This window comes from Echinops telfairi, unplaced genomic scaffold (genome assembly GCF_000313985.2).
Source record: "Echinops telfairi isolate 266 unplaced genomic scaffold, ASM31398v2 ScPeMD7_4225;HRSCAF=4972, whole genome shotgun sequence".
Lineage (NCBI taxonomy): Eukaryota > Metazoa > Chordata > Mammalia > Afrosoricida > Tenrecidae > Echinops > Echinops telfairi.
In genome coordinates, this window is record NW_022108124.1 from 21,505,724 (window position 1) to 21,515,206 (window position 9,483).

The window sequence follows — 9,483 nt, forward strand, 5'->3', positions numbered from 1 at the left end:
ACTGACCGGTTCAGTGAGAATCTCTAGCAGGTAGAGCCTGGACACCAGTGTTTGGAAGAGTGCCCAGTGTGCAGCAGGGCGGAGATCCACTGCTTTAAGGACAGTCAGTCCACATCTTCCCCCTTGCTCACGAGGCCATCGCAAGACGACCCCAGGAACCCCCGTGGAAGCTCAGTCAACCACAAAGGATTTCCCTCAGCGAGTCTAATGGCCCTTCGAAAAAGGAGAGGCGGTCTGTGTGCCGGACAGTCTCCCACGATCGCCCGACTTCTGTTTCTGGTGCCACAGTGCATTTGCTGAGGGGCACCTGTCCAATGGCCAAAGGGAGACTCAGTGCAGGAACCAAACCCCCTGCCCCTAGGGGTCTGTCTCCACTCCCCGGCGCCTCACCTCCCGGCCCCGCAGCCCTGGCGGACGTGCCCGCTTGGTAAACAGGCAGCAGCTGGAGGGAATGCAGCTTGATGTCGTCAGGCGAGACGTACGAGGAAATGTCAGGCGTGAAGCGTCTGTGGGTTGGACGGAGGGTGAAGAGGAGCTCTAATTTCCACAGACTTCCAACAGGTACACACAGATTACACACCGGTGGCAAAAAGCTTTCTAATACCTGTACAGCAGGTGCTGAACATGGAAGTACTTTCTCTTCGCCTCGGCTAAGCCCGTCGACTCCAGCGTCACGCACACCCCGGACTGCCGGCTCTTGTCACCGAGAAGCTCCGTGGGCTTCAGGCACATGACGAAATCATCTGAGTCAAGCTGGGAAGGGTCACTGCTCATGACTAAAGAAACAAAAGCTTCAGTCGGACGGTGTCACGCGCGATCCGCTGGAATGGAAACGAGTCGCCGCGCCCTCCAACGATGAAATAAGCACGCGGGTCTGGTACTTATTTATACACACACTCTCCTTCCTCTGAGAGTTTCAAGGAACCATGGTTTTGAGAAATCTTAACTTCTCACCAGTTCTTTGCATTCCATCCGTAAAGTGCAAAAGGTCAGGGGCGATGGCTATGGTTTGTCCATGAGGAAGATGAAGCTCGGAGGTGGGGTTAATTGACAAAACCATGTGGAGAGTCGCATTTACATGCTACAGATAATTAACCCAAATCCTGTGTTACAGGAATAATAAACCAATCGGCAATAAAGTTTGCACCAAAAACTCCAAACTCGCTGCCCTCAGGTCAAGGACAACTCATTGCAACCCTTGTAAGACTGGACACTCCTGGGCTTCCAAGGCTGTTACTCTTCTACAGGAGTACTGAGCCTCATCTTTCTCTGGTGGAGCAGCTGGTGGTTTTGAACTGCTGACCTTAAGGTTAGCAGCCCAAAGGAGCAACCCACTCGGCCACCAGGGCTCAGCACCATGCTTTCAGGGGGAGCCCTTCAAAGACTGTCAGCGCTTAGGGTTTTCTCGACACGTAACCAAGAGAGCAAGTTAAACTCATCACTTACCTTCCTCTGCCCGTTTCCTTGGACTGCCGCTGGTCCTCGGTGGCCGGTGATGAATGCTGCCACCATTCTGCGGGTCTGACTCCAGTTTCAGGACCAAGACTTCTAAGTCTGACATGACAGCGACATAGCCAACACAGAAAGAAATCTCTAGAGGAGCGATATTACCTATGTGTATAATTAATGAACGTTCAAAGTCCAGTATGGAGAAGTCCTCGTTAACCGCCTGATAAGTCAGGCGGAATAAGACCAGCTTATCCGTGCAGCCAACGAGGAGGTCTCCACTCCCAGGGCAACAGGAAACGCACGAGGGGGCTTCGGACAGCGGCATCTCGATGATGGACAGCTGGTCCCTGAAGGTCTCGCTGAAAGGCGCCTCCCCATGGTGCCCGACCATTCGGACGCACACGCGGGAGGTTTCCGTCCTTTTGCTCCTCCAGTTCACATAAGCCCGGAGAAACGTGGCTTTGTTTTTCTCCTCAATTGCCACCAAATAGTCTCCTGCATGGAAATAAGATCACCGTGAGAATTTACAAGTTGAGCTGTGACCACTACTGTGCTAGCAAAACGCGACTGCCTGAGTGTCAATTCCAACTTCTGGCAACCCCACGGGATACAGGTGAGCTGGTCCTGTGGGTTTCTGGAGCTGTATGGTAGTCACCTAATCTGGTGTCAATTTAAGGATTAAGAGTGTCGGGGTGGAGTCTGGGTTGTCAATCTGGAGATAGCCAATGGGACTTCTGTGGGCATGGCCTTCTCCTGAGCATTCTGGGAAATCTGCTACTTCCTCCTTGGAAGCGGAAGACACCTCTCTCTCTCTGCTCCCTGGGAGACACTGCAGAAGACAAGCCACATGGATGCAACCAGACCTCAGAAGCTGGAGAAGCCACAGAGAGACCCCTGCCAGCACTGAGATGCTCACAACGCCACTGGATCCAAAGACTTTCTATCCACTGGCCTGTGATCGTCCTGCATTCAGCATCATTGCAGGTGTTTCATGAGTCTGAAGAGGACTTTATGGATTGCCGTTGGACATATGGGCTAATGTCGGCCTTATGGACTTGATCTGGATGGACTGGGCTGGGATGTTTTCTGAATGTTCAATTGCTCTTGTATATAAATCTCTTTCTTATACACACATGTGTCCATGGATTTGTTTCTCTCGTCTACCCAGACTAACACAAGCTGCAAATCCGTAAGGGAGCAGAAAGCCTCATTGTGCTCCCACGGAGGGGCTGACGGGTCCCTGTGGTGAGCAGCCCAACACTGAGCCACCAGGTGCTGCCGTGGTGTTAGTGAACACCAGCTTGAATGGTCAAAGTAAAGATGGGACAAAAGGAAACTCAAAGCAGGGGACCTCGGGTGCTGGTGTCTTAACGCATTAGGTTCTGAGATACAATGTAACCCCATTTTAGTGTTTTTGAATAGCCCGTTAATTATTCATGTGGCTTTTCTTAAAATTTTTACATTTTATTCTTTAAATGAGCTCTAAGTGTTTCCTATGGTTCCACACATATAGGCCCAACAATGTTCTCCTGACACAATTTTGATTGGATTACAACAAATGGGGCGAGCGGGGAGGTTTAGACTCCTGAGAGACCATGTGTGTCGGAGAAGAATGGTGGTCCCGTTATCAACAGATGAACGTTCAGAAGACCCTCAGGTCTTTCTTCTGAGGGTCCGCCTCCGGGGAGACGCAAACCCCCAGCCTTTGGTTAGCAGCAGATCTATCAGTGTGACTGGTTACAATGAAGTGTAAATGAAGGCCCCTTCTGAGGTAGCCCAATCTGGACTTGAACTCACTTCCTTCCCATAAAAGTCAGACCTTCAGGTTGATTCTGGAAAAGAGATTCCAGGTGTACGTATTACAGGAAACGTACACGCAGGTAGATTTCCCCTGAAATGTTGGTTGCGCTTGGTGACATGCACTTGCTGTGAGAAGTCTCGGTGATAGAGGGATGCATAAGGAACACTGGTCTTCTTCATCCCCGGATCCATGCAAGCACACAGCCTCCCTCGCAGTGCCCCCCTGCCTCTCTGGGCTCACAGAAACAGAGAAGTAAGCAGGTGTCTCATCTGCCTTTAGTTTTTCACCAAGATGGAACTGCACTACGTGTATCGGTCTGCAAATGTGTAAAAATAATCAACATATCTTTCCGTGCATGCTCTTGGCCTCTGGGCCAGCGGGTGGCCCCTTGGCCTCTGCAGTTTGGACAAGTGTCACAGTGTTTTTCTCAGCACTGCCAATAAATGCCCACAGGCACTCCACTCTGCCAAGAAAGAAAGCCGTACTCAGCTAGTTCCAGGGGTTGCCAGTCAGTACCTGCAGGCAACCTGTTCCCCAAACAGCAAGCCCCCTCCTACAGACAGGATTGACTTTCTCAATCCATGGGCTGGAAAGCCCCCACTCTGGTCCTGCCGGTCTCTGGTTCTGCGGTCACCATTTCTCTGCCACAGCCGCCCGCTAACGTCAGTGTCCCGGCTCTCTACTGCCCAGACCAAGGAAGATCTCGGATCTAAAGGATATACTCCATCGCTGGCTTTTCTGTCTTGATCGTAGGGAGATCCCTTTTTTCCTTCTCGGAGATGACCCATTTATGCCTAGCAGGAGGGCAAAATTGAACAATGCCCCTACGTCTTACATGCAGGCTCCCAACCCACAATGGGTGCATGTACCTGATTTATATGATTGGCAAACTAGTAGATCCTCTTGGTGGGCCACAAGCATCGCCTATTTGCATAGTCCTTCCTGGTTAGATGGATCTCAGCTGAGAGCATAGAAGAGTAGCAAGATTTCTACTTGTGTTTCATTAACTACACAAAGGCATTCTTCACAGGATCGTAACCATTTGGGGATAATATTGCCAAGAATGGGGATTTCAGAACACTCCATGTGCTCATGTTTCCTCTGCACCGTCACCTGAACAGAACGTGCAGACCCGGCATGGCTCCAAAATTAGGACAGGTGGGCGGGGCGTCAGGGCTGTGCCCTCTCACCTTGCTGATTCAACCCGTCTGCTGAGCACCGAATCTGAGACGCTGGCCTACATGAAGACCTTAGCATCGGGGTGTGAGGACGGGTGATTAACCTCCTGCAATATGTCCATGGCACGAGCTTCTGGCTGAAAGCCAGGAGACGTTGACACACTTGCTGATGAGGACGAGAGCCTACTGTCGTCTGCAGTATGGATTACATACACCTCGATGTAAAGGAAAACAAAACCCCTCACCAGGGGGCCAGTAAGTAGCAGCAGGATAAGCAGAGAAAAGAAGGACTTCAGTTTACCTGAACCCACGATCAGGGCTGAGGGAAGTGCAGTCAAGAAACCAAACAAGACAGAGCATCGGGCAAACCTGTAGCACAAGGCTTTTTTCAAGCGTAAAAGACATCCCTTTGAAGACGAAGGTGTGCCTGACTTAGGCCAGGGTCTTTTCTAATGCACCATATACGTGTGAAATCTAGCCCATGAACAGGGAAGACTGCAGAAAAATTGATAGACTTGAATCGCGGCCTTGGCAAAGAATTGCCAGTACCACGGGCTGCCTGACAAAAGAACACACAAACTTGTCTCAGAGAAGGGCAGCCAGACGGCTACTGTAAAGCAAGGATGACGTCTGTGTCTCAGACACTTCGGACCTATTACTAGGAGAGACCAGTCGGTGGAAACAGAGCAGCATGCTTGTAAAAGTACCGTCATCGGTCAGCGCAAAAGAGGACGCCCCCTCCACAGATGGAAGGACACAGAGGTTGCAACAATGGACTTAAACCTAACAATTGTGAGGATGGTGCAGGAGCACCAGGTCGTGTTTCACAAGGTCACTGTTGTACACAAGGTCACCTGGGGTCAGAGCAAACTCCAAGGCACCTACCACCACCACCAACAACAACAACTACTGATGGAGCGTTCTATGACTATTATCTCACACTGAACCTGTAGGACAGAGCAGAACTGCCCCTGTGTGTTTCCGAGACTATGGTCGTAGAAATCCCCTATGGAGCGGCTGGTGGTTTCAAACTATTGACTTTGCAGTTAGCGGCCAAACTCATTGTTGGCATCAACCCAATGGCGGTGAGTTTTGTTTTGTTTGAATTTTTCTAAAGACGATGGCTAGAAGAGCCGTATTTCATTCACAGCCCCGCAGGCTCTTCCAATGGCATCCAGGCCCAATCAAAAGCCAAACTCGCTGCCATTGAGTCCACTTTCACTCCTAGAGACCCTATGTAGGGGTCCAAGGCTGTAACTCTTTAGGGGAACAGATACCACATCTCGTTCCTAAGCAACAGCGGGTGGATTTGAATCACCAACCTTGCTGGGTGGAAGGGCAGGTGCATTTTAAATTTTCATCGCCACTACCACATTACTAATCTAATTGCTGTTGTTGTTGTCGTCATTAAGTTGCGTTTGACTCATGGCGACCCTACGCACAAACCCATGCCCGGCCCTGCACCATTCTCACAAACACAGCTACCTTGAGCCCATGCTTGCGGTCAGCAGATTAAAGGCTCTCACCGAGGATCCTTACTGACCTTCTACGTTGCCAAGCATGATGTCTTTCCCCAGAGACTGGTCCTTTTCAAACAGGTCCAAAGTTGTGAGATGACGGCTAGCACTGCTTCTGTTGTAACGCAAACTCAAAACTCCATGAGTCAATTCCAATCACAGCAACCCTACAGCCCAGAGAAGAACAGCCCCTGCGGGTTTCCGAGGTGGTACCATATGTACTCATATAAAAGCCAACCTGAGTATTAGCCAAGGCACCTAGTTTGACCACAAAGACTGCATTAAAAATGTGCTGAAAAACTTGCCTTATATGTGAGTAGAAACTAGGTATTTATGCTACCAGCAGCACTATCTGAACAAACCTGTTTCTCCACATTCTCACTGCGCTGACTCTGAGTGATGGAGGTAAAAAGGGACTTGCGTGACTATTAGCATTTAAATTCCTGAGTACCCATACCTTGGATCATCTTTTTCTATGATTATGAGTCATGTCAGTTTTCGTCCCAGAAGTTACCCATTTTGTATTAGATTATTCAATTTTTATTTCTTTTTCATGAGAAGCTCTCTTCAGAAAAGAGACATTAACCCTTCGGTGGCTGTGCATATCAAATCGTTTTTTGTTGTCTGTTGTTTGATTTTGCTTATGGCTTCTTTTACCATTCAATTTTTATGTAGAAGAGTATGCATCTGGGCGGCATTCTTGGCTTCTGAGTTTCCTTCTTGCTCAAGTAGTCTCCCATGTCTGCCAGTTACATAAATATTCTTCTATATACCCTTCTTTTAGTGGGCAGTTTTCATTTAATTTTGAAAATGGGGCAGGAGAGAGGCAGGTTTAAGTCAAATATCTACCTTTAGTTTCCAACAGCAAAACCACGATGAGATAAACCAGCCCTTTCCCCGTGAGTTAGAATTGAAATGCTGTAGTTCCTATACTGAATTCCAGTATATACTGGTGGCAAGCACACATGGGGAAAGAGAAATGCATCCCGGGAATGATGGTCAATCCTGGCATTTTCAGCACTCAGTAATCTACCACACTTGAGGCTATGTGGTGACTTTTTGAAGGATCTGCGTTTTGTTTGTGTTCCGAGACTAAGAAGGGGTATATACCGAATGAAGAATTCTAAAGCATCTGCCCACAAACAGATGACAGGTAGCATAGCTTCCAGCATCATAGCAACATGCAAGCCACCAGCGTGCAGGCTGACAGACGGGTGGAAAGATAGGTAGACATGTAAATATAACAGGCACCTGCGTGGCATGTAAGTGTCCTATTGGTTATCTTTGTCTGGAAAACACAGACAGATGTGTCTATGCCAAAATGTAAAGAAAAACGCTCTACTAATGGACAGATTGAAAATTGAAAAGACTCTCTGCTTGGCTAGGAGTCCGACAAGTCATTCATCATAGATGGAAATGGTTGGCCTGAGATTCATTTTAGTTTTGATGGGCAGAGGTTGTTACAGAGGAGAAAGACACTGGGCACTGAACATGAGAGGGAGGAAAGGATTAGAAGGGGAAATTTGACCTCAGTATAGCCCAGAGCCTGTCCTCTAGGCTCAGCCATGTAAGGATACACAGAAACTGTACCTACAGAGACTAAGCTACAGACTGAAAGCTACCCTTGAGCTACATGACCCACACTAATGCCATTGCACATGACCCGGCCTTTTTTAAAGGCAGCCAACTAGATTATAAAAGCAGCTTTGTTCAAGGGTTCATTAGCGATGTGCCCACACTCCTCACGGCTTCCTGCAGCTGTGGTGACTCTTAGCAGAGCTCACTCCTGGCTGAACACTAGACTTCCCAATGGTGGAAGCAACTGACACTGTTAGTGTATTTTTAAAGATCTCCCGGCAGTGACAATCCAAGGAGCCCAGAATCACCCCCGCCCGACAGGCAAGGAAGTAAATGGGTCACCTAAATCCTGCAATTTCCTCGTACAGCATCCGACTTAGGAGAACCAGGGAAAATCATGTCAATATAATGAATCTCTCTCTCACACACTTCAACACACACGCATGCACACACAAGTTGAATCTGGTGAGACTGTCAATCCACAGAGATCTTAAACATGAAAACTCCTGTACCTCATAGGTGAAAAGGCAGCAAAATGATAAATAATAATAATACCAATAAGGTGAAATGGATAACCAGAGAAGGTGGATTTCATAAGAAATGCCGAAATCAGGATCATTCCACGGGCAATCGCAATTTAAATGCAGATCCTAGAGCTGAACTGTGCCTGGAAGGGAAGGTAGAGACAGAGTGGCTTTCAAACAGATTAATGGACTGACCAGTGCAAGCGCGGCTGAGCATCTTAAGTAGTCAGAAAGAAAAACTGACAACAACAGTCAGTCGCTCAGACAGCCAAAAGGTCGAAGGTCTGCGGCAGTGTTTTACTTTTACAAACAACGGTGATAGTAACACAGTACATGAAAACAGTAGAATAACACATTAGAAACAAAACTTGATTGACAAAATGAAGGTCAGACACCATCTAATGATAGACTGTAGCCCTAGTTTTTTAGTGATCCTCAAAAAAAAAAATCTCACTGTTGTAGGGTTGATTCCTAAGCACAGTGACCCTACAAGACAGAGTAGAACTGCCCTTGCTGGTTTCTGGGGCTGTAGATCCTCACAGGGGTAGAAAGTCTCGACTTTCTCCCAGGGGTGGTCTGGTGGTTTTGAGCTGCTAACTTTGCAGGTAGCAGTTCTCTAAAAAGAGGGAGGGAGGGCAGTCGAGGAGATGAATACCAACTGCCAGATTTACAAGTCAGGATGGGTGAGCTTTCAAAAACCGACAGAAGTGGAGGCACCGCTGAAAAGGGGGTGTCTGGCAGCTGGGATTATTGTTGAAGATGGGTGTGCCTGGGGCTCTCTAAGACAATGTCCACTCCTACTTCTTTAAGTTTGAAGCTTCCGTACCAAAAGAGAAAGGGGGGAGGGGAAGAAGGGAGGAAGGAGACGTCAGATGCGAGTGTAAATCGGCGACAGGCCTCTCCGGAGATGGTTCGGGATGTGGCACCGCTGGAAGAGCAGGCTCACACCTGGAAAACGGAGCAGCGCTGGGCATCCATCCCAGTGATCGGGGACAGTGCGGGCGTGGCCTCCGACTCGTCCCTCCCTAGGAAGCCCGCGCCGCCGCCACCGCCACTCACCCGCCTCGCTGTAGGCCAGGCGCAGCACCCGGCCCGGCGTGGAGAAGGCACACCTCGGCTGGCACAGCTCCTGGCCAACCACCGCGAACGCCTCCACCTTGCAGCCCGCCGCCACGAACAGCGCGTCCCGCCCCCCGCCGCAGAAACGTTCGGGTTCCTGTTTGCAAGGCACCACCTGCTGCGACCCGAACGGGTGCAGGTTGTACAGCTGCACCATCTCGGCGCCCGGCTGCGGACTCACACCCCGCCGCCGACTGCAGGCCGGCGTCCACCGCGAAGGCAAGGGCACTTCCGCAAGCTGCGAGCCAGCGGCGCCGAGTCACGTGAGTGCCAATCTGGCCCTCCCGGGGCGCTGCTTTTTAAAGAGACCCAGAAGC

The 9,483-nt window shown here is 49.6% G+C and overlaps 1 protein-coding gene across 1 annotated transcript in view; it reads right to left on the reverse strand.

Moving 5' to 3' along the window:
• Positions 1–9,357, reverse strand: part of HPS3 (HPS3 biogenesis of lysosomal organelles complex 2 subunit 1) — a 46,895-nt gene extending 37,538 nt beyond the window's left edge. Inside the window, exons 1-4 of the mRNA XM_045295009.1 lie at positions 9,107–9,357; positions 1,447–1,944; positions 605–776; positions 391–506 (exon numbers count right to left, since the gene is read on the reverse strand). Coding sequence (XP_045150944.1) covers positions 391–506; positions 605–776; positions 1,447–1,944; positions 9,107–9,323 — 1,003 coding nt within the window. The 5' untranslated portion in view covers positions 9,324–9,357. The remainder of the gene's footprint in view (positions 1–390; positions 507–604; positions 777–1,446; positions 1,945–9,106) is intronic.
• Positions 9,358–9,483: the final 126 nt, after the last annotated feature.